This window comes from Lithobates pipiens, unplaced genomic scaffold, assembly GCF_037356315.1.
Source record: "Lithobates pipiens isolate NorthernLeopardFrog02 unplaced genomic scaffold, aLitPip1_a1.2 Scaffold_6, whole genome shotgun sequence".
Lineage (NCBI taxonomy): Eukaryota > Metazoa > Chordata > Amphibia > Anura > Ranidae > Lithobates > Lithobates pipiens.
This window is the reverse complement of record NW_027507881.1, coordinates 655164-680920: the sequence shown is the minus strand read 5'-3', so window position 1 is coordinate 680920 and position 25757 is coordinate 655164. Positions and strand designations below refer to the sequence as shown.

At 48.0% G+C, this 25757-nt stretch overlaps 1 protein-coding gene across 1 annotated transcript in view; it reads right to left on the bottom strand.

The window, feature by feature from the left end:
• Positions 1-22656: 22656 nt before the first annotated feature.
• The window catches only part of LOC143958240 (vomeronasal type-2 receptor 26-like), an 88526-nt gene continuing 85425 nt past the window's right edge, over positions 22657-25757 (bottom strand). Inside the window, exons 5-6 of the mRNA XM_077467757.1 lie at positions 25420-25543; positions 22657-23564 (exon numbers count right to left, since the gene is read on the bottom strand). Of these exons, the coding sequence (XP_077323883.1) occupies positions 22657-23564; positions 25420-25543 (1032 nt within the window). The remainder of the gene's footprint in view (positions 23565-25419; positions 25544-25757) is intronic.

Sequence of the window (25757 nt, the reverse complement as noted above, 5' to 3'; positions counted from 1 at the left end):
GCTCAATAATAGCATGCAATGCCAAGCTGCGGTTTCCAAAGCGAGCAAAGTCCTTTCCTGTATTTAGAGAGGTATGGACTCCAGAGAGAGAGAGATGTCATTTTGCCCCTGTTCAAATCATTAGTAAGACCTCATCTGGAATATGCAGTTCAGTTTTGGGCACCAGTTCTCAAAAAGGATATCGGGGAACTGGAGAAAGTGCAGAGAAGGGCAACCAAACTGATAAGAGGCATGGAGGAACTCAGCTATGAGGAACGATTAGAGGAACTGACTTTGTTCATTCTTGATAAGAGGAGATTAAGGGGGGATATGATCAACATGTACAAATATATAAGGGGTTCATATAATGAACTTGGTGTTGAGTTATTCACTTTACAGTCAACAATGAGGACAAGGGGGGCACTTTTTACGTCTAGAGGAAAAGAGATTTCATCTCCAAATACGGAAAGGTTTCTTCACAGTAAAAGCTGTGAAAATGTGGAATAGACACCCTGCAGAGGTGGTTCTGGCCAGCTCAGTGGATTGCATTAAGAAAGGCCTGGATTATTTCCTAAGTGTACATAATATAACTGGGTACTAACATTTATAGGTAAAGTTGATCCGGGGAAAATCCGATTGCCTCTCGGAGGATCAGGAAGGAATTTTTTCCCCTGCTTTAGCAAATTGGATCATGCTCTGCTGGGGTTTTTGCCTTCCTCTGGATCAACTGTGGGTATAAAATTGGGTATATTGGATTGCATGATATTATATATATATATATTTTTTTTTTGTGGTTGAACTGGATGGACTTGTGTCTTTTTTCAACCTGACTAACTATGCAACTATGTCATTTGTTTCTGAGCTCCCTTTGTGTAACCTGTTTTACCTGACCTCTTGTGAACTGATCTCTTGAGAACTGACCCGGCTTGTTCTGATTACGTTGTCTGCAGCCTGTCCTGATCTTGGCTCACTATTCGGCTCTCCTTTGCTTCATCCATCCATCCATCCTTATCTAACAGTGTCTTCTGGTACTCCCCTAGTGAGCAGGGTGAACTGGGGGGTCGTGACCTGGGGTCAGCACGCAGCAAAGCCCAAACCCTCGTGAGGGGGTCCCTGGCAGAATACCGGCTGGTCCTAAGACTCCACGCCCTGGGGGATCACTGTAAGTAGTACCGTGACAGAGTGCTTCATGGGCGGTGCATCACCAAGCCTCTATGCAAGGCCGCAACTTGGTCGTCAGCTAATACATTTACGAAATGTTATCAGATAGAAGTAAAATGGCAAGAAGATGCCACTTTTGGGCGCAGTGTACTGCAGGCAGCAGTATAGGTCCTCACGTCTGATGGCAGCCTGCTTTGATTTGTGTCTCCCTCTGTCTGATACCATGAACCAGACCAAGACAGAAGTACAATTAAATCACACTTGTTTATTAATAAAAAGGTAAATAGAGTAAGCGTAGTCAAAGCATAGCCAGAGTCCAGTAACTGGATTGAGTAGTCAGCCAGGCCAGAGTTCAATAACCAGATCGGGTAATCAGCCAGGCCAGAAGTCGGGGATCCAAGTGGAGGAACAGCAAGCAGGATAAGGAGCCAGAAGGGATGTCCACAAGCCAGTCTTTAAACAGGAACGCAGGAGATGGTTTCTTGTGATGTGACCAAGGCGAAGGCAGAGATGAAGTGAGCTGGACAGCCTTATGTAGGCAGGTCAGACGAACAGGATCAGCAACAGCTGGGTAACTGAGAGAGATTAGAGCTGGCAATTAGTCGACAGCTGAGCAACCAGCCCATAGAAGGAAGGGCTAAGCCAGCCCTGACAGTACCCCCTTCTCAATGACCCCTCTCCCTTGGAGGGCCATCGGGCTTGAGGGGAAAACGTCTATGGAAATCGCGGAGGGGGACAGAGGGATGTACGTCTGAGGATGAAACTCAGGAGCACTCCTCTGGACCGTACTCCTTCCAATGCACCAGGTACTGTATGCGCCCACGGAACCTACGGGAGACAACATTGGATTGTACCTCATACTCCTCATGGTTCTCAACCTGTATAGGGTGAGGACGTGGCACCAAGGTGGTGAATCAGTTGCAGACCAACGGTTTCAGTAAGGAGACATGAAACACATAAGAGATGCAAATACTAGGAGGAAGGTCCAATGCATAAGCCACTGGGTTAATCCTGTGAAGGATACGGAAAGGCCCAATAAACCGAGGTGAAACCTTCAGTGAGGGAACACGAAGTCGGAGGTTGCGAGATGACAGCCAGACCCTGTCCCCAACCTGGTAGGAAGGCGCAGGCAGGCGTCTGTGGTCAGCATGGAGTCTGTACCTATCATTAGCATGACGCAAAGCCTCCTGGACTTGTACCCAAGTGGAACAAAGTCCAAAGAGATGCCCCTCTAATGCAGGAATACTCTGCAGAACAAACAAGTCAGGCAACATTGAAGATTGGAAACCATAATTCGGCAAAAATGGAGACAATCGGGAGGCAGAATTCAAGGAACTGTTGTGAGCAAACTCTGACCATGGTAATAGGTCTGACCATTTGTTATGGTGGTCAGAAATATAGCAATGTAGGAATTGCTCCAAGGACTGATTGGCTTGCTCTGCAGCCCCCTTAGACTGCAGATGATATGCAGAAGAGAAAGCAAGTTGAATTCCAAACTGTGCACAAAAGGCTCACCAGAACCGGGAGACAAACTGACTGACCCTGTCCGAGACAATCACCTTGGGTAGCCCATGTAAGCGAAAGATCTCCCAAGTAAAAATGGAAGCCAGTTCCCTAGAAGTAGGCAACTTCTTAAGTGGAATACAATGACACATCTTTGAGAACCGGTCAACCACCATAAGGATAACAGTGTTGCCTTGAGAGTTAGGCAACTCCAAAATGAAGTCCATAGACCGGTGGGTCCAAGGCCTCTCTCCATTGGGTATGGATTGTAGGAGGCCCACTGGAATGTGTCGTGGAGTCTTACTCTGTGCACAAACAGAACAGGCAGCTACAAAGGCAGTTACATCAGCCCGTAGACCAGGCCACCAGAATTGTTGGGAAATGGTCCAAATGAGTTCATTCTTCCCAGGATGGCCAATTGCCTTGGGAGAATGGTAAGTCTGGAGCATGGCAGTATGGAGACTCTCTGGGGCAAAGCAGCAGTCACAAGGTTTCTCAGAAGGAGCATGGACCTGAGCAGCAAGAATTTTGTCACCCAAAGGAGAAGTAAGACTGGTGCAAACCATAGCCAAGATACAATCAGGAGGAATCACAGGAACCAGAACCGACTCCGACTTGGAAGTGGAGGAAAATTGTCGTGACAAGGCATAAGCACTTACATTCTTAGTACATGGTAAGAATGAGACAATGTAATTAAAACTCGACAAGAAAAGAGCCCATCTGGGAGAGAGGCGCTTAGCCTCAGACAAGAATGTGAGATTCTTATGGTCAGTAAGAATGAGAACCAGCACAGTGGTACCTTTAAAGGAGATGTCTGAATTCTTTTAGGGCTAAAATGATCGCCAACAGCTTTCTGTCACCAATCTCGTAATTGCACTCAGCAGGTGACAATTTCTTGGAAAAGTAGCCACACGGATGTATAGCGCTCTGAATAGATCCCAACCATATGGTCGGGATCTGCCCAGAAGCATGAACTGACATCTGGCTCAGCCTCCCAGTGAGCTAATGAGATCTGTAGTGGGGAAAACAAAGAAGATACCAAATAGATATCAAAAAACAAAGAAGATACCAAATAGACATCAAAAAAAAAAGAAGATACCAAATAGATATCAACAGGTCGGACTTTTAACCTCTTCCCACCCGCCCTATAGCCGAATGACGGCTATAGAGCAGGCGCTTTCGTCCGGGAAGCTGTCCCTGGACTTCCTGGTGTTTACTTCCGCAAAGCGGGCCGCCGCAGGCACGCATCAGGGAAGTTCTGTGTTTGCCGTGTCCCCCGGAGGCAGGCAAACACAGATCGCTGTAAACGGCCAATCACAGCGGCCGTTTACAGCGCAATTGGCTTTCTCCAATGTGAGATGATCTCATATGTAAACATATGAGATCATCTCTCAGCGCCGCTCTCCCTCCTCACACAGACAGCGTGTGAGAGGGGAGAGATGAACAGCTGCAGCGGCCATAAGTGGGAAAATAAAAAAAATAATTAAAAAAGTGCCATCCACCCCAGTGCCATCCTCCCCCAGTGCCATGCTCCCCCAGTGCCATCCCGCCCCAGTGCCATCCACCCCAGTGCCACCTGTTAGTGCTATGTGTCCCCAGTGCCACCTGTTGTCAGTGCCATTTGACCCCAGTGCCATCTGTCATCAGTGCCACTTATAAGTGCCATCTGTCATCAGTGCCACGTGTCATCAGTGCCACATAGTGCCATCTGTCATCAGTGCCACATATTAGTGCCATCTGTCATCAGTGCCACGTATCAGTGCCATTTGTCATCAGTGCCACCTGTCAGTGTCACGTGCCATCTGTTGTCAGTGTCACGTGTCATCAATGCCACTTATCAGTGCCATCTGTCATCAGTGTCACGTGTCATCGGTGCCACGTATTAGTGCCATCTGTCATCGGTACCACGTATTAGTGCCACGTATTAGTGTCATCTGTCATCAGTGCCACGTATTAGCGCCATCTGTCATCAGTGCCACGTATTAGTGCCACGTGTCATCAGTGCCACGTATAAGTGCCACGTGTCATCAGTGCCACATATAAGTGCCATCTGTCATCAGTGCCACATATTAGTGCCATCTTTCATCAGTGCCACATGTCATCAGTGCCACGTATAAGTGTCATCATTGCCCCGTATCAGTGCCATCTGTCATCAGTGTCACGTGTCATTGTGCTGGTGCTCCAGGGCCTTCAAAAGTGTAATAGGTAGTCAACAAGTTAGATGTGTAATTTATGCTCCTAGAACACCTGATGGCGCTCCCTGCATGTTGGGCCTCTCTATGTGGCCAGGCTGTGAAAAAGTCCCACACATGTGGTATTGTAATACTCAGGAGGAGTAGCAGAATTTTTTGGGGGGTGTCATTTGTGGTATACACATGCCATGTGAGAGAAATAACCTATTACAATGACAATTTTGTGGAAAAAAATAAAAAAAATGAAAAATCTTAATTTTGCAAAGAATTGTGGGAAAAAAATGACAACATCAAAAAGCTCACCATGCCTCTTACGAAATTCCTTGGAATGTCTACTTTCCAAAAAGGGGTCATTTGGGGGGTATTTGTACTTTCCTGGCTTGTTCGGGTCACAAGAAGCGAGATAGGCCACCAGTACATCTGATGTGATCAATTTTGTGCGATTCGCACCACAGCTTGTAGACTCTCTAACTTTCACGAAGACCAAATAATATCCACTAATTTGGGTTATTTTTACCAAAGATATGTAGCAGTATAAATAGTGGCCAAAATTTATGAAGAAAAATTCATAATTTGCATAATTTTGTCACAGAAACAAAGAAATATGCGTTTTTTTTTTCAAAATTTTCGGTCTTTTTTCATTTATAGCGCAAAAAATAAAAACCCAGAGGTGATCAAATACCACCAAAAGAAAGCTCTATTTGTGGGAAAAAAATGACAAAAAATTCATTTGGGTACAGTGTTGCATGACTGAGTAATTGTCATTCAAAGTGTGAGAGCACCGAAAGGTGAAAATTGGTCTGGGCAGGAGGGGTGTTTAAGTGCCCAGTAAGCAAGTGGTTAAGGCATGGAAGCAAATAGAAAAGTAGAAAAAAATATTTTATTGAAAAATGCAATATCATAACAGTGTTCAAAACAATATAAAAATCATATAAAAGTATATAATTTGTACATTGAGCCCTTGTGCTTTCGCGTCTACGCGTGTCCTCAGGACACGTAAAAAAAAGTTCAAAGACGTAGCAAGAGAGAACAACAATAAATCTCACTATCTGAAATGACATATATCAGAGTTAAAATTCAAAAACAAAGCATATATACTGTACACATAAACTTTGCATTGCATGTCACATTTAAAAAGCATTTGCTCAACTATCCAGAAAGCAGGGAGGCGGGCATAATCAAAAATGATGGAGAAAAAAAAAAAAGGAAGAAGTGAATATACCTTCAAATAAGCTGTGCCACAAGTACAAATGTCATAGCAACCAGGACAGATCCAAATATATGGAGCGGTCAACCACACTGTGATAGAGTGGACAGCAAGTGGCACATTCTGATGAGTACTAACATAGAAGAAAAATAGATAAATAGACCAATAAAACTCCCCATCTAACTTCAGTATATTATATATACATTTTAGCACAAATTGGTTGTATAGACAGAGTAACTACCAAACAGAAATTGATAGTTTCTTATAGCAGGGGCAGGAAAGAAGACTCAGTCAGTCAATTATCATCAATGGGGACAGCCAATAGAGGACATAATTCCATCCACATAAAGCTTAGTAGATGCTGCTGACACATAGTATGGCCAAACAGCATATAAAGACTAAGCCCCTGTACACACGGTCGGAGAATCCATCGGAATGTGTCCTATCGGACCGTGTCGTCGGATAATCCGACTGTGTGTGGTATGCATCGGACTGATTCCGTCGGAATATCCGTCGGAGCCAATTTTCCAACATGTTGGAAATATTTCCCGACCAACTGGGCCGGTCGGACACACTCCGATCATGTGTAGAGAATTTTGGTCGGACCAAGTGCCACGCATGCTCAGATCAAATTCCTACATCAAAGCTATTGGCTACTAGCCTGAATGTAGTCCCATCGTAACGAAATTACGTCATCACGTTCTGAAAGATCGGATTTTTCGACAACTTTGTCCGACCGTGTGTATGTAACAGTTTCGGACAAAATTCGACGGGCAAAATCCGACGGATTTGGTTGTGGAAATCTCCGACCGTGTGTACAGGGGCTAAAGGTAAAAGTCTGCAATGGTGAGAGAGACAAAAGGAATAATAACCACCATGTTAACTGCCCAAATAAAGTAGATATAGTGTCCAAATAAAAGTACTTACATTTTTGCACACCTTGGGGCTGCAAGTGTGGGTAATTTATAGTAAGAGCTCACCTGTATCAAATTAGGCACACTAATCAGTGATCATAGTGAGCAGAGTTAATTTTGGGGATTGTAGGCAAAGAATAATGGGAATTGTAAAAAAAAAAAAAAAAAAAAAAGAAACCATAAACACCACACTTCCCGCACATATATGATTAAACAAAAGAAAAAAACAAACAAAAGAAAAACAGTCTCACATCAAGACTGAAAAGCATACGAACCCTACAATCGTAGTGAATAGAGAGCACATGCAAGCCAAATAAAAACACACATGAACACTTATGTACATGTACACACGATCGAATTGTCTGGCTTACTTAGTCCGACATACAATCCGGCGGATAGTCTGGAGGACTTTCTACCGAACCGACTTGGCCACACACGGACACACAGAAAGTCCGACGTTCGCTTGCGCGATGATGCAATGCGTCATTCTTAGTCCGCCATACTAGCATACTGACGAACGTATTGTCCGCTGAAACCCAAGTCCAACGGGAAGATTGGAGTTCAAAAATACTTTCTTAGTCCGCCGGACTTCACGCTGGAAAAGTCCGCTGAAGCCCACACACGATCGAATTGTCAGCGGAAATGTGTTTCGGCGGACTAAGTACGCCGGACAATCTGATCGTGTGTACGCGGCATTAGAAAAAGAGATACATAAACATAAAGAGAATTTTTAAATTTAAAGCTTCCATTAGTGAGAAATCCAATAGATTTAAATATATAACTCAATCATGTAATCATATACCATGCATTGCTGTATATTACGTGGTATCTCATCTCAAAAAAAAAAAAAAAACAATGTAGGAGAAATAAAAAAACAGACATGCATTAGGCTCACAGGAACATACAAGTTAATACAGATTCTTATAGAAAGGGTCTAAAGCTCATCATATCATTCAGACCAGGATAATGGGTGGCCCGCAGGCTATAAACCCATTGAGTTTCTTTTTGAAGGACTTTCTGGTCAAAGTTGCCCCCTCGAGGGTCTTCATATATATTCTCAAGGGTGGCAAATGTGAACACCCATGGTTCATAGTGGTGCTTGAATGCTATATGATGGCCCATGGTGGTATTTAAAAGGCCACTAGTGGCATAATATACATGGTCCTTCATTGTCTTTCAGAACAGTTCTATTCAAGCGGTATTTCACTATTGGAGTTCGTTTTCCTTTTTCCCCTATCCGCACTTGTGGCCGGTTGGCCCGAGTGTGCATTTTCCTTTTAGATGAGCCAATCCATTGGCTGGGAAGTCTAAAGCCACTGTCCCTTATCGGAGAAATCCCTGAGTCTTTCCCCGTAGAGACAAGCTGGAACAGAGCAGGGATTGGTGAAGGTGTATACCAGAGTGTTCACGTACCGCCCCTTGCTGCCGGTGTTCTCTCGTTCATTTCCGGAAGCTGTCGGCTGAGCTTGTGTCATTGGAGATCCATTCATCCCCACAGAAAAGGGAGTTTATCTGATCCGGTAAGGACCCTCATTTACTATCTCTGCAAGATTTAGTCGTCACTTGGTCCTTATCTTTGGAATGTGATCGAACATCTAGGTGTCTTCACTGTGCCTATTATGGACATTGTTTCAATTTTGTTTTAGAACATGATAGGACATTTAGTTGAATTGGACATTCATTTGTTTTACGGTTTATCCTTTTAACATTATTAGATTGATATTTTTATCACTGTATCACGTATTTTTCTTGTCCGCAACTTTATTTTCTTTACACCAGAATTTAATTTTTTTCTCTGGTGTATCTCATTTTCTCTATATGAGGTAAATTTCTATTAATAAACTTTGTGACGCTATTTCACTACCAATAAAACATACTCTAGATATATTTTGTCATCACTAACTTCTACCCTGCTACAGATTTTCTGTGAATTTCTAAGTTTTAAAGCAGCGGATTTCCTGTCCACTACAGCTCTTCTGCAAACTTGTAAATCCACCCAACAGGAGACCTTGGTATCTACACCAAACCATTGACAACATAAGGCCGCGTACACATGATGGAATTGTCCAACAAACTTAGTCCAGCGGACTTTCTACCAAACGGACTTGGCCACACGGACACACAGAAAGTCCTGCGTTTGCTAGCGCAATGACATACAGCACGTATGACGGGACTAGAAAAAGGAAGTTCAATAGCCAGTAGCCAATAGCTTCCTTCTCGTACTTGCTTCTGAGCATGCGTCATTCTTAGTCCGCCGGACTAGCACACTGACGAACATATTGTCCGCTGAAACCCAAGTCCGACGGAAAGATTGGACTGCAAAAATACTTTCTAAGTCCGCCGGACCTTACGCTGAGAAAGTCCACTGAAGCCCACACATGATTGGATTGTCCGGTGAAATGCGTTTCGGCGGACTAAGTACGCCGGACAATTCGATCGTGTGTACGCGGCATCTGTTTCACAATCTCCTCATTCAATGTCGAGAACTGAACAGCCCTGCTAAGAGAAGAATGCTCTGGAAGGAAGCACAACTCCTACAATCTGACCTACTATGTCTCAGAGAGACCAATTTCTCCTCACAAAAATCACCAAAACTTCAGCAACCATGCTTTTTTACTATAATTTTCTATCAGAAAAAAATGTGGTGTTGCTATTTTTGTTAAAGACACTGTATCCTTCAAAGCTATCCACACCGAAATTGACGCAATGGGTAGATATATTATACAAGTATGAAAAGTTAATAATGTTGTATATACTATTGTAAATGTATACCTACCTAATGTGAAACAAATGTCATGTTTGCAAAAACTATGGAAACTGGTACAGAAAGTGCAACAGTGAAATACCATTCTTTGTAACAACTTCAATGCTATGTTTAACAAACAACTAGATGTGTCACACAATCACCAAGGTAGGGCTACCCGTTCACACTTTATGCCATCAACAATCTTTTATGATGTGTGGCGGTGCCAACACAACACTTCTCAAGTGTACACCACACATACTCGAGAATGGATCTCTTCTGGTTGACAAAATGTTACTTCAGAACATAAGTGTATACAATATTACATGGTCTGACCATGCTCCAGTTTCAATTACGGTGCAGGAGACTTGCACGGAAAGTAGGGCAAACAGATGGAAGAATTATGTCTTTATGTTTGACCACCCAAAATATAAATCCAAAATTGCTGAAACGCTGCAAGAATTTTTTCGCACTAATGCCCCATCTGTGTCGTCCCCCATTCACTGTGTGGAACAGCTACAACGCGTACATAAGAGGCGTTCTTATGAAGCTAAGTAATGTTCTGAAGAAGAAGCAGAACCAGCATCTTTTCGACTTATTATCCAAACGTTGGAATCAATAAACATGACTTTGCAGTTAGCTCTCAGTCTAGACGTGCTCGGCACAAACTCAGAATACTTCTTATATCTCATCACAACAATAACTTGCGTAAATGGAAAGCTCAGATTTACTGCCATGGCAACAAGGCTGGGAAACTCTTATGCCGCGTACACACGATCGGACTATCCGGCTGACAATTTGACCGTGTGTGGGCTATAGCAAACTTAGAAAGAAGTCTTTACTCAACAACCCTGGCCATTGGTTGTCGGGGTATGCGGGCGGGGGGCTTACCGGAATCCAGATCCCAGCCCCCTACCTTATGGGAATGAGTTGTGTTTTTTTTATAGACACTTTTTCCCCCCAGGTGAATGAGCAGGGGTATGATGTACCCCATACTCATTCACATAGGATGGAGGGCCAGAATCTTGGGGCACCTTATTAAAGGGGGCTCCCAGATTCTGATAAGCCCCCCCACCCGCAGATCCCGACAACCAACGGCCAGGGTTGTCGGGAAGAGGCCCTTGTCCTCATCAACATAGGGACAAGGTGCTTTGGGGTGGGGAGACCGCAGGGCCCCCCTTCACCATAGCATCCCTCATGTTGAGGGCACGCGACCTGGTACGGTTCAGGAGGGGGGCACTCACTCGTCCCCTTCCCTGACCAGCCAGGCTACGTGCTTGGATAAGTGTCTGGTATGGACTTTGGGGGGACCCCCATGCCGTTTTTCCGGCGTAGGGGTGTCCTTTAAAACCCATACCAGGCAACGGGGCTTACGAGGTGTCAATCTCGCCAATGAAGGCAGCGACATTGACTTCCTTCATTAGTCCAGTCAACCTGGAGTCACATTCAAAATGAACAGACTTTACTCTGTGTGTGGGCAAGTCCGTTCATTTGAAAAGTCCGGCGGATTGTCCACCGGACCTAGTCTGCCAGAAGAGTCCGGTTGTGTGTGGGCGTGTGTGGGCAAGTCAGCTCATTTGGAAAGTCCAGCGGACCTCCACTGAAAAGTCCGGCGGATTGTCCGCCGGACTAAGTCTGCCGGATAGTCTGATCGTGTGTACGCGGCATTAGCCAACCAAATTAAAGAGAAACCTATTAAGTAAAAAATATTCTTTCTTTACCATCCAGTCACAGGAACTAAAGGAAATGCTGTTTCCACTCTTCTGAGGTAAAACATTGGGCTTTAATAGAAAAAAAAACTGGGTACACCCTTAAACACTAAGTTCCACGTACTTTCTCAAACACTTTCACCAAATTCACACACCCTAATGGACAACTAGTGGTGAAAACGTGGAAATAATTCTGCTATTATAATATTCCAACAGGAGATCTGACAGACATCCCCACTGTCCATATCCCGGACATCGCAGTGGGAACAAAAAGGGATTAAATGGATATCCGATCTTTTACACAATGGGAAGGCTATTTCATTCAACACATTGTCACAGCGATATTCCCTCCCGAACAATAGAACATTATAGTTATACCAGAATAGCTTCATTCCTCAGGGCTCATCATTTAATCCCTATTAGGGTACCACATAAAGCCTGGGTCTATTGGAATGACCCAAAGGTGACTATAAAAGGGATATCTTTATTTTTTACAACTTGCTACAACAAAAAATACTTTTACAAAACTCCTCCCTCATCAAAAATGGGAAGAAGATCCCCCCCCCCCCTCAAGACATATCAATGGAAGAAAGCTGTAAAACTCAATCAATGTTATAGTAGGTCAGCTACATACTCGGAAATTGCCCAACAAATTCTCCATCGTTGGTATTATACACCATACATTACAGAAAAATTCAAACACTCTAGCTCAAATGAGTGCTGGCGCGGTTGTGGCACAGTGGACACTCTGCTCCACATGCTCTGGGAATGCCCCCACCTTTCAAGTTTCTGGAAAGGGGTGTTGCGCCTAATATCCACAATTACGTGAATTATCACGAAAGGTTCTGTCGAGCAGGCTATTCTGAGTGTACACGTTGATCATTTTCCACCAGCAATCAGACCAATTGCACATTCTCCTGGCAGCCAGACTTAGGCCGCGTACACACGCGCGGATTGTCTGCCCAACTAAGTTCATCAGACAATCCGACAGACAGTCCGTCCAACTTTTGAATGAACGGACTTGCCCACACACGGCACTTTTTGAGCGGACTAATACGGCGGACTAAGTCCGCCATACAATCCACCCTACTTTTGAAATGAACGGACTCGCCCACACACGCGGAGGAAAGTCCGCTCATTTCGAGCGCGTCTCCAGGTAGGCAGGGCCCACGAAGGAGACGTTGCTGGCCCCGCCGCCTGGAATGGACTTAAAGGGGAACACCAACGCCGAAAAAAATCGGCGTGGGGGTCCCCCCAAGTCCACAACAGACCCTTGTCCGAGCACGCTACCCGGCCGGCCAGGAAAGGGGGGGCGAGCGAGCCCCCCCCCCCCCCTGAGCCGTACCAGGCCGCGTGCCCTCAACATGGGGGGTGCCTTGGGGAAGGGGGGGCCGCGCGGCCCCCCCACCCCAAAGCACCTTGTCCCCATGTTGATGAGGACAAGGGCCTCTTCCCGACAACCCTGGCCGTTGGTTGTCGGGGTCTGCGGGCGGGGGGCTTATCGGAATCCGGGAGTCCCCTTTAATAAGGGGCCCCCGGATACCGGCCCCCCACTCTATGTGAATGAGTATGGGGTACAATGTACCCTTACCCATTCACCTGTAAAATAAAAGTACCAAAAAAAACCACAACACACGAGATAAAATATTTTATTGCACAGCTCCGGGGGTCTTCCGTCTTCGGGGGTCTTCTCGCCGGACTCCTCCGCTATCTTCTTGTAGCTCTTTTGCTAGTGGAGGAGTCCGGCTTTCTTCCTCCCCGCCGACGGCCTCTTCTCCCGACTTCGGGGGTCTTGTCCCCCTCTTCGGTTCTTCTGCCGGGCCACCGCGCCTTTTTATAGCTCTTTTACAGGCGGTGGCCCGGTCTTCTGTCGCCGCTGTCGCCGCCGAATTCTGTTCTTCTTCTTCTTCTTCTCCAGGAGATGTTGCCTCGACGATCTCTCTGGCCGCAATGCCAGAGCCGCGCTGCGCGGCCACTTATATAGTGACAATGGGGCGGTGTCACATGGTATATGTCACATGGGTTGGTGTCACATGGTGACCCCGCCCCCTTACGATGTCATAGTCCCCATGTGACATTAACCCATGTGACCAACCCATGTGACATATACCATGTGACACCGCCCCATTGTCACTATATAAGTGGCCGTGCAGCGCGGCTCTGGCATTCCAGCCGGAGAGATCGTCAAGGCAACATCTCCTGGAGAAGAAGAAGAAGAAGAAGAAGAACGGAAGGCGGCAGCGACAGCGGCGACAGAAGGCCGGGCCACCGCCTGTAAAAGAGCTATAAGAAGGTGCGGTGGCCCGGCAGAAGAACCGAAGAGGGGGTCAAGACCCCTGAAGTCGGGAGAAGAGGCCGGCGGCGGGGAGGAAGAAAGCCGGACTCCTCCTCTAGCAAAAGAGCTACAAGAAGATAGCGGAGGAGTCCGGCGAGAAGACCCCCGAAGACGGAAGACCCCCGGAGCTGTGCAATAAAATATTTTATCTCGTGTGTTGTGTTTTTTTTTGGTACTTTTATTTTACAGGTGAATGGGTAGGGGTACATTGTACCCCATACTCATTCACATAGGGTGGGGGGCCGGTATCCGGGGGCCCCCTTATTAAAGGGGGCTCCCGGATTCCGATAAGCCCCCCGCCCGCAGACCCCGACAACCAACGGCCAGGGTTGTCGGGAAGAGGCCCTTGTCCTCATCAACATGGGGACAAGGTGCTTTGGGGTGGGGGGCCCCCCTTCCCCAAGGCACCCCCCCATGTTGAGGGCACGCGGCCTGGTATGGCTAAGGGGGGGCGCTCATTCGCCCCCCTTTCCTGGCCGGCCGGGTAGCGTGCTCGGACAAGGGTCTGTTGTGGACTTGGGGGGACCCCCACGCCGATTTTTTCGGCGTTGGGGTTCCCCTTTAAGTTCATACCAGGCAGCGGGGCCTGCGACGTCTCCGTCGCGGGCCCCGCCTACCTGGATACCCGCTCGAAATGAGCGGACTTTTCTCCGGGCGGGAAAAGTCCGCTCATTTCGAAAGTACGGCGGACTGGCACACACACGGGCGGACTGTCCGCTGAAACCAAGTTTGGACGGACAATCTTACGGAAATTCCGAAAGACTTAGTCCACCAGACTGCACGCTGAAAAAGTCCGCTGAAGCCCACACACGAGCGGACTGTCCGCTGAAATGTGTTTCGGCGGACTAAGTTGGGCAGACAGTCCGCCCGTGTGTACGCGGCCTAATTGTGACCAGGAGATGGAAATCTGATGTGCCTCTAAACCTTAGTGAAGTCATTAAGAAAGTAAATGAAACCTATAGATAAAGTAAGGCTCATAGAGAGGGAACCACGACCCTCTTTTACAAACAGTGGAAGCCCCGGGCCTCCTTTAGTTCACATTGCTGAAATAAATACTGGTATTAATAATAAAAATGGCTCTAGGAATTCATTTTGGTAGTGAGTATTTGTCGTATGCCTTGACTATAGTATGGCTGATGCTGCGCTGTTATTCTAAATGCCCTCCTGCATACCATACCCGTTCCCATTAAAAGACCACACATGTTTTGGAGCAGTTAGTGGCCGTAGCAGCCCCTTTATTATCAAAATATAGTTAACATGTAAACCAAAACAACGATATAACCACATAATTTTAACTTAACACTGAGCACGTTGGTCTTCCACAGGACATTCCCCCTCCTCACCCATTATCATATTAATCAAACAGGCACTGCGGTGATATTACTGTAACTAGGCCTCAAGCTGACATGCTAGCTCAAAGACATCCCAACTCTTGACCGCAGTGCACCCCATTACCAGTTACCATATAGACCCTCGCTATATGGCATATCAGCAGCGAGCCCATATCTCCAATGGGTCCCGCATCAACAATTCTCTGTGGGGAGGGGTTATCTTCCTTTGCCTGCACCTACCAACATCCGCCACCGCTACGACATCCCGCACTAAGTCCTGCAAGGAAAAAATGTTAAAATCGGAACACCATATGAAAATACATCAAACCCAATGAAAACCACCGTGTATCCAAACATTGTGCACCCCTCCATGCCCCGCGATCACCACCTTGCGCTGACAACCCACCAACCAATAATAGCCTGAAAATATAAAACATAAAATGTAACTAAGTAATGTAAGGGAGGGAGGGCGGGAATCTTCTCCTTTGCCGACTGACGCTGGGGCGTGGAGCGCGCTCTCCTGCACGCTCAGGCCCCGCCCCCTAAAATGGAACTGGCCAATCCTTGCCCAGCCCTCTGTCATGCCTTTTCTCCGCCTACCCTTCGGTCTGCTCCGTGCAGTTCTTGACTATAGTATGGCTGATGCTGCGCTGTTATTCTAAATGCCCTCCTGCATACCATACCCGTTCCCATTAAAAGACCACACATGTTTTGGAGCAGTTAGTGGCCGTAGCAGCCCCTTTATTATCAAAATATAGTTAACATGTAAACCAAAACAACGATATAACCACATAATTTTAACTTAACACTGAGCACGTTGGTCTTCCACAGGACATTCCCCCTCCTCACCCATTATCATATTAATCAAACAGGCACTGCGGTGATATTACTGTAACTAGGCCTCAAGCTGACATGCTAGCTCAAAGACATCCCAACTCTTGACCGCAGTGCACCCCATTACCAGTTACCATATAGACCCTCGCTATATGGCATATCAGCAGCGAGCCCATATCTCCAATGGGTCCCGCATCAACAATTCTCTGTGGGGAGGGGTTATCTTCCTTTGCCTGCACCTACCAACATCCGCCACCGCAATCAAGGATAAAACCTTATCCTTGAGAGCACCTCCACACCCTCAAAGCTCGCTCAATACCGTCTTGTAAGCCAAGAGTCCACAAATCAATGCCAACCGCATTGAGGTGTACCCCATCATCCTTCAGGTACCGCCACGTGTCCACCTCCAGCTCCAAATGTCGAACAGCCAACCCCCCATTGCGCACTACAAAGCGGCTAACCTCCTGGTTCACCTTCCTCCTAGCCTTGTTGATCTTCTCCACCGAACGCGCAAATCTCCACTGAGTCCTAGCCACTATATCCGACCATACAACAATCATTTGCGGAAAAGCCGCACGCAGGCGCAAGAGATCATACTTAATGTCCCTGGTGACGTCCAGCTTAGTGCGGAGGCCCAAATCATTGCCCCCCACGTGCAAAACTAGCACGTCCGGGGCCCTATCGAACCCCGCAAAACGATGCACCTCGTGCACCATCCTGCTCCATAGCATGCCCGGAAACCCAAACCATTTTATTAGCGCCTCTAGCCGGGAAATGCCTAACTGTCTGCCATCTGGTCGCACATCACCCCTCCTGGCACCCCAGCAGACGTAAGAATGGCCCATAATCCAGACCAAACCTGGCGCAGCACCTGTAAAAAAGAAAACAAACACACCAAAATAACAATAACCACACCTGTGTCACACGAACCCATGCCAACACCACCACACCCTTGCAGCTAAACGCCCATCAATTCCGGCCGCACGTACGATTTGAACCTCCGCGACGCCCAACGCCCAATCCGTTTCACCGCCGCCTCGTCCAAACCCCACCTCACCGCCTCCGTCGCGGCCCCAATCCGAAAAGAATGAGAAGAAAACTTTCCCCCCCCCAAACCCAATGCCTTTAGGCACTTCCGAAAAACCCCGATAAACTGGAACCGGGAAACAAACTCCCCATTAACATGTACCAACAAAGGGCCCGGACACGCCGGCCGAACGTCCAAGAATTCACGCAACACCACAACCGGGCATAGCCCGCTGCCCGGAATTCCGAACACCACCACTTCCTTCCCTTTTCCACCCTGATCCGTTTTTGACCTACGGATCCGCATGCTCACCCGGTCGTCCCCACAAACCACATCCTCAAAAAACACACCCCCCTGCCCTTTCCTGGAAGGGCTAACCAGTTCGCCGATCCGAAAAGCGCCAAAAAATGCCAATACAAAGGCGGCTTTAAACAAAATTTGCTCATAAACCGAAAAACACACTACCCCCAGCCGATCGCACAGCCTACCCAACAGATCAAAGGACACCGGTCTCCTGGTGTCCTTCACCTGTCGGCCCCGCCGGTAACCCCTCATCACTTGTTGCACCCAGAAATCCTTCGTGTAATCCACCTCCCCCCGCAGCTTAAACCAAAAGGCCAAGCCAGCCAATTTTTTCCCCATCCGCGAAATAGATACTCCTTCCTCCAAATTCCGCGACACAAAGTAGAGTACCATCAAACGCCGGTCTCGCACTCCAGCCCCCACCTGCAACCCCAAAGCCTCCCATTCCTCCCAGGTCTTCTCATACGCTGCCCAAGTGCCCCCACTCACCGACCGCTGGATCCAGACGGAGGCCGTTCCAACGCAATCGTCCACAACTCCTCTGGGCAGGGGACCCCCTGAGCGTCCGCCGAAGGTGCCAGCTCCCGGAACCTGTCCCACTGAAATCGAGACAGTGCGTCAGCCACCACATTCTCCACCCCGGGAAGGTGTACCGCATGTATAAAAATATTCAACTGCATACAACGCAAAACCAAATGCCGCAGCAGCCGCACCACCGGCGGGGAGGACGCAGACACCCGGTTAATGACCTGCACAACCCCCAGGTTGTCCCCATGGAAACGAACCTTCCGGTCCCGGAGGCACTCCCCCCACAGCTCAACCGCCAGCACCACCGGAAAGAGTTCCAGCAGCACCATGTTCCTCAGCAGTCCCTCGGCCCTCCAGGAGTCGGGCCAGGGACCCGCACTCCACCGACCCTGAAAAAAGGCCCCGAACCCCGTTGACCCCGCAGCGTCCGTAAATAGCTCCAAATCAAAATTGCTCACCGGACCCGCCATCCATAACGCCCTGCCGTTGAATTTGTCCAGAAACACGTGCCAAACTTGCAGATCTGCACGATGGTCCCTGGACAACCGCACAAAATGTTTAGGGGAAACCGCACCCCCCGTAGCGGCTGCCAGACGCCGACTGAAAACCCTACCCATGGGTATGATCCGGCACGCGAAATTCAATTTACCCAGCACAGACTGAAGAGTCCTGAGCTGTACCTTCCGCATGCCGACCAAACCACGCACCTCCTCCTTCAACGCCCCCAACTTATCCTCTGGCAACCGACACTCCATCGCCTCCGAATCCAGCACAATGCCCAAAAAACTGATCACCGTCGTCGGCCGTTCGGTCTTCTCGGGGGCCAGCGGGATCCCAAAAGCCTCGGCCACCCGTTCCAGCGTCGTCAACAGCACCGCACACAGCGCCGACGAAGCCGGCCCTACGCACAGGAAGTCATCCAGGTAGTGTATGACCGAATGAACTCCCGCGACGTCCCTGACCACCCATTCCACGAAGGAGCTGAAACGCTCAAACAGAGCGCACGAGATGGAGCACCCCATGGGCAAGCACCGGTCGACATAATATTCGTCCTGCCAGCGGCAGCCCAACAGTCGAAAACTCTCGGGGTGCACCGGAAGCAATCGAAAGGCCGCCTCGATGTCAGTTTTTGCCATCAAAGCCCCCCGGCCATAACGCCGAACCCAGACCACCGCAGCATCGAAGGACGTGTACGACACTGCGCTAAGCCGGGGGTCGATGGCATCGTTTACCGAACCCCCTTTGGGATAGGACAGGTGATGTATCAACCGATACTTACCCGGTTCCTTCTTGGGAACCACCCCTAACGGCGACACCACCAAATCCGGCAACGGCATGTCAGCAAATGGGCCCGCCATCCGCCCCAGCGCCACCTCCTTCCGTAGTTTTTCCGAGACCACCTCCGGATGAAGCAACGCCGATCGCAAATTCTTGGACACCGGGGGGGGCGTCCCGAGGAGTGCCGGGATCCGAAACCCCTCCGCAAACCCCAAACCCAACATCAACGCAGCCTCCCTATCCGGATACCGATCTAGAAAAGGACGCATCCTTTCCAGTCTCACCGGCGTCGTCCCTCTTGTGCGAAGGCTCCCCAGTTCTGCCTTTGCCTTGCTTGAAACACCGAGAAACCGGATGGGTCCCCCCACAACCGGAGCACTCGTGTTTGTATTTGCAACTCCCGGCAAACTTACAACCCCCTTCGTTGTATTGCCAGCAGACTCCCTTCTTGCGAGCGGCCGACGGTCCGGAAGTCCCTGATCCACCGGCCCCCCCCTGAAAAAACTGATTCGGCATCCGTGCCGACGACATGAGGCGCATCCACAGGCTGATGTCCTTATGATCCCAGCGAAGAGCAGGTCGAATCGCCCTCCGCTGACGAAATTGTTCATCGTACCGCAGCCATGCCAATCCCCCGTAGACTCTGTGTGCCTCCCCAATCGCGTCCAAGTAGCAGAATAGAGCGGAACAGTGCTCCGGGTTCCTTTCCCCTATCACACTGGCGAGAATCGCAAACGCCTGTAGCCAGTTCGGGAACGTCCGCGGAATCAGACGGTACCTCCGCTTCTCCTCGTCCTCCTTCTTGTTGTCCTCCGGCTTAACTCTGTCCAAGTTGAATTTTTCCAGGGGCAACAGAGAAAATATCTCCACATATTCCCCTTTCCAAATCTTCTCCCTAACCTCCTGCTTAAGATGGGCGCCCAACGGCCCCTCGAAGCACACATACACTTCGCACCGCGCCGCATCCGCCAACCGAATCAAATCTTGTTTCTTTCCCGCATCCCCCACCGTATCCCCAACGGACCCCGATGGCACTGCGGGCGACGCAGCCACCACAGAGTCCCCCAAGCCGGGCCCCGCGGAGGCCGTTGACACCCCCACGCCCCCACCATCCCCCGCTGTCGACACACCCGCCACCCCAGACACACCCTGAGGAACCGCGCAGCTCCCGACGCGTTCCCCCGGCGCAACCCACGCCGCCCCCGGCGCCCCGGGCCTGGCCCCGCCCGCCTCCAACCTACCCACCAGCTCCCGCAACCCCGCCAGGAGACCCGCAAGCCCCCCATCCGCCGGGGCGCGGTCAACGACCGCGCTTGCCAGAGGGAGGGCGGACGGGGAGGGATCCCCCCCGCCGCGTGCAACTCCAGAGCTCCAGACCCCCCCCTCTCCGCCTGACCCCTCCCCCTCCCCCCAAGAACCCAGAAGCAAACTTGACTTACCGGGCCGCCCGGAAGACTCGCCTCCAGCCGCCGATCCTCTCCCGACCGCCGACGGAACGCCTCTCGGTCCTTCATCTGAAGATGACACTTCCCCTTCCGACCGGACAGGGCTCTCCTCCCCTTCGACAGTCGACATGTGCTCCGTCCGCGGTGGGCTGCTCCTGGGCCGTCCTCTGTTCCTCCCCGTGGCCGACTTCCGCGCTGCTTTACCCCGTCCCTGGTACCGGTAAGCTGATGTCGCAGAGGGTGGGCTGTGTACCGCCCCCCGCCCCTCTGTAGGCTTGGCCGCCATCTTGGAGGCCGTCTTGACCCTGGGCACATTCATTGACCTTGTCTGAGAGCGGGACCCCGCCCCCGCCGCGGCCGCGACAGGAGCAGGGCCCGAATCCAGCTTCTTGGGCCTGGTCACATGCCCTGAGGCCACCGCCGGTCCGGCGGACGGCCCCTCATACTGTCCTCCATGGCCCCCACTGCGCCCAAAGGCCTCCCCTGCCCGAACGGCCGGCCGTTTCGCGGGCGGCTCGCCGCGCCCGGACCGCTCCATCCGCCGCTGCCCTAGAATCCTCAGGTCGGCCCCCGAGTACCTCCTCCACTTGCTCTCGGAGCCAGCGCTCCCCGTTCGCCGCGGCCGCGGCCCGCAGCTGCAGGACCAGGTCACCCAGCGAGGACGACATGCTTCCTGTAATCTTCTCCTTTGCCGACTGACGCTGGGGCGTGGAGCGCGCTCTCCTGCACGCTCAGGCTCCGCCCCCTAAAATGGAACTGGCCAATCCTTGCCCAGCCCTCTGTCATGCCTTTTCTCCGCCTACCCTTCGGTCTGCTCCGTGCAGTTCTTTAAATTTGGTTCGATTTTATGTTTTCAAGATTGAAATCTCTCTGTTTATATATATACTGATACCATCGTAATTAATTGTCTATATACTTATGTGGTTTTGTAACGCATTCCACATGGAATAAATGCCTTGGGTTCCTTGTTATAAGTTAAGTCTTGCCTTACAATGCAATAATTGTATTGACAAACATATTACACTGTGGTTCAATGTGGATTGTAATTTGAAAACATTTTTTAATAAAAATGCATATAAAAAAAATAATAGGCTATCCCTCCTTCAGTCCATCATGAATGCTGCTGCCAGGCTCATTCACTTTACAAACCGCTCAACGTCTGGTACCCCTCTCTGCCAATCCCTCCATTGGCTGCCACTCACCCAACAAATCAAATTCAAGATACTAACAATAACTTACAAAGATTCCACAACTTGGCCCCCAGCTACATCACTAACTTGGTCTCAAAATACCAACTAAATTGCTATCTTTGTTTCTTCCAAGGCCTCCTGCTGGTTCCCTTGTCACCTCATCCCATGCTTGCCTCCAAGACTTCTCCAGAGCCTCTCCCATCCTCTAGAACTCTCTACCCCAATCTGTCCCATCATCTCCTACTCTGTCCACTTTCAGATGATCCCTGAAAACGCATCTCTTCAGAGAGGACTATCTGGCCCTCACATAACAACTGCACGTTTATTTTCTCCATCAGCCCATCCCCCACAGTTATTACCTCTTGTATCTCTTGACCCATCCTCTTAGATTGTAAACTCTAACGGTCATTGAATTGTATTGTAACTGTACCATTTGCACTTATTTTGTAAACTGCTGTGTAAACTCTCAGCACTATATAATTCCCGTATAATAATAATAATAATAATAATAATAATAATAATACTAGAGGGATGGATGAAGCTGTTTTTGGTACTGCTGGTACTGGTACTGGATTGCACTTGTACTGGATAAAGCTTTTATTGGATGGTGGTCTTGAAGATTTATTTCCTCTACCAGACTGATCGGTATGTGAGAGCAAAGTGGGGGCAAGCTGCTAACTGCAGGTGTTGGTTACATTGTGTGATGCTTTGATTGGTTACAGCATATTTTTGTGATCAGCACCATCCAATGGACAGTACAGTCACAGTACTTTATGTGTGCATGATAGGGGTCATGTAAGAGCAAGAAAAAAATGAAGCTGTAATATTGTTAATCACCCTGCAACATCCACCTTCCATCCACTTATGTACAATAGGCAGTTAATATACACAAAAATCATAATGATGATGATTTAACAATATGGCTGAATTTGTTTAATCTGATCTACAGTATTTTACATTGAATCAATGTGTTACATTTACAACATTCTTTTCCCCAGCATTGCTTCCTTTGTATTCAGTTCAGGTTTTAAAAGTAAAATGTAGAGTTTTGGAGAAAACATACACAATAATATTCCAGCACTGGAGGTCAGTATGGCGAATATCTCCACAGCCACCATGTATTTGCCTCTGGTGCTCAGATAGGCCGGGATCATGGCAATCCAGACACTGCAGAACACCAGCATGCTGAAGGTGATGTACTTGGCCTCATTAAAACTGTCCGGTAATGTCCTCACCATGAAAGCCAGAACAAAACTCACAGCTGCCAGAAACCCCATATAACCCAACATAGAGTAGAACCCGATAACTGACCCTTCATTACACTGAATGAGGATCTTCCCAGGATAGGAGTCCATGTCATACTCCTGAAATGGTGGAGAGATGGACAACCAGAGAATGCAATTCACAACCTGAACGGATGAGCAGAATAACATGACTGTATTGGGAAGTTTGACTCCCACCCATTTTCTACAAGAGCTTCCAGGTCTGGTGGCTTTGAAAGCAATGAAGACCATGATGGTTTTGGCTAGGATAGAAGATGCTGAGATGGTGAAGGGAATTCCAAAAGTGACTTGTTGCAGCATACAGGTAATATCCACAGGACGGCCAAGGAACAGGAATACAGAAAGGAAGCTCAGTATGAGGGAGAGGAGCAGAATGAAGCTGAGGTTCCGGTTATTGGCTCTGACTATGGGAGTTCTCCGAAACCACAAAAATAGTCCAAGTATAAGGAAAGATGTTGTAGCAAATATGACTGAAGTTATAGAAAAGAATAAAACTAGAATGTCCTCCTCATATGATAAATACTCAATGACCTTGTCAATACAAATAGTTTTATCTTTGTTAGGCCATTCATTTTCAGGACATTTCTTGCAGCGTTCACTGTCTGTAGAGTAAAAATAAGTGAAAATAACATTAGGCATGGTATAACAAGAATGCAACTATTTGACAGTTTTGGCCTCTTCCGTGTAATCATTTTCCATACCATTACTTTTGATAAATGCCAAACTGTTAGAGGCGTTCTCAGGCAGACAGTCGGAGGAATCTGATTCACATTGTTTGCTTGAGAAAGCCTCCAACACTCCCAGAAGGGTCAGCGGTAGAAGAAATGTGTTGCAATCTTTTCCCGGAAAATGGCAAAAAGGCTTCATCAGTAATCATTAATTTCATACAATTTAGGGAGATGTTCAGCCTGCAAAGTGTAAAATGGTTACATAATCACTTAAAATGACTTCAAGCACTTCAGCCCTGGAAGGATTTGCCTCCTTAAAGACCGGGCCATTTTTTGCGATACAGCACTGTGGCGTTTTAACTAAAAATTGTCCAGTCGTGCAACACTGTACCCAAACAAAATGGACATCCCTTTTTTTCCCACAAATAGAGCTTGGTGGTATTTGATCACGTCTGTAGTTTAAATTTTTTGCACTATAAAAAAAAAAACAATTTTGGAAAAAAACATTTTCTTTTTACCTTTTGCTATAATACATATCCAAAAAAATATATATTATATATATATATATATATATATATATATATATATATATATGTATATATATATATATATATATATATATATATATATATATATATATATAAATATATAATTGATTCATCAGTTTAGGCTGATATATAGTCTTCTACATATTTGTGACAAAATAGGCGTATATTGATTAGTTTGTGCAAAACTTATCGCATCTACAAATTATGGGATAGATTTAGGGACTTTTCTTTTTTTTTTTTTTATTCACTTTACTGATAATGGCGGCAATCTGCTATTTTTAGCGGGACTACGACATTGCAGAGGACAAATCTGGCCCCAAATGACACTTTTTGGGGACCAGTGACATTATTGCATTGATCAGTGCTATAAAAATTCAGGAATCAATGTAAAAATGACACCGGCAGGGAAGGGGTTAACAGTAAGGGGCACTCAAGGGGTTAACTGTGCTCCCTGTGTGTGTTCTAACTGTAGGGGGGATAGGCTGGCAGGGATGTGACAGAGATCACTGTTCTCAATCACTGAGAACAGTAGATCTCTGTCATGTCTCCTGTCAGAATGGGGAACTGCCTTGTTTACAAAGGCTGATCCCCATTCTGTCTTTGCACTAGGTGATCGCGGGTCGCCAGCAGACACCGAGTCCGCCCGACCCGTGGGCATGCTCCTGCGCAAGCCGATGTACAGCTATGGCGATTTGCGTAGGAGAGCCAACGTGCCACGGTATAACGACGCTGGCTGGTCGGCTAATGGTTAAAGAGGAAGTAAAGGGGAAAAAAAATAAAAAACACACCCTGCAAGGCAAAGGCATAATGAGCTAGTATGCATAGCATACTAGCTCATTATGAATAACTTACCTGAGAACGAAGCCCCCGAAGCAGTACTCCATCTTCCTCTTTGCCGCTGCCATGGATCCCGGAGCCACTTCCGGGTCACAGCGCTGGAGCCACGATGATGTCACTCCTGCGCATGCGCACGGGACCCCACACTTGCGGCATATCGCCGCTATCTGCGGCCTGCCCAGTGCGCCTGCGTGCCACTGTCTGTGGTGGCTGTCTTGGGGTAAATATCTCCTAAACCGTATAGGTTTAGGAGATATTTCTTGGACCTACAGGTAAGCCTTAATCTAGGATTACCTGTAGGTCAAAGTGGTTTGTAAGGGTTTACAACCACTTTAAACATTTTTATTTTCTAATTCAATATCAGAGGTTATACTTAAATTAACTTAAATTAACATAAAGATTACCAGAATGGTTTGATATTTCTCCTTCTGAACATGGAGCACAATTATAACAACATGGGTGATATCCTTCTCTTACAGATTTTCGGAACCCTGGAGGACATTCTTCAGAGCATCGACCTCTTGGGACCTGAGATAATACAGAACAATATGAACTATTCAAGAGTAAAACTACAGATATAATAGTGAAAGTAAGTCAAGTGTCTGGTGTTTAAAACTATGTAGAATGCATACCTTGGTGGAAACACATGAACCATTCCAGAAGGTGGCCCTTCATTAGTCTGGATACCACAGAATATGCTCCGAACCAGAAGACAGAAATAGACATCTAGGAGTACTAGCAG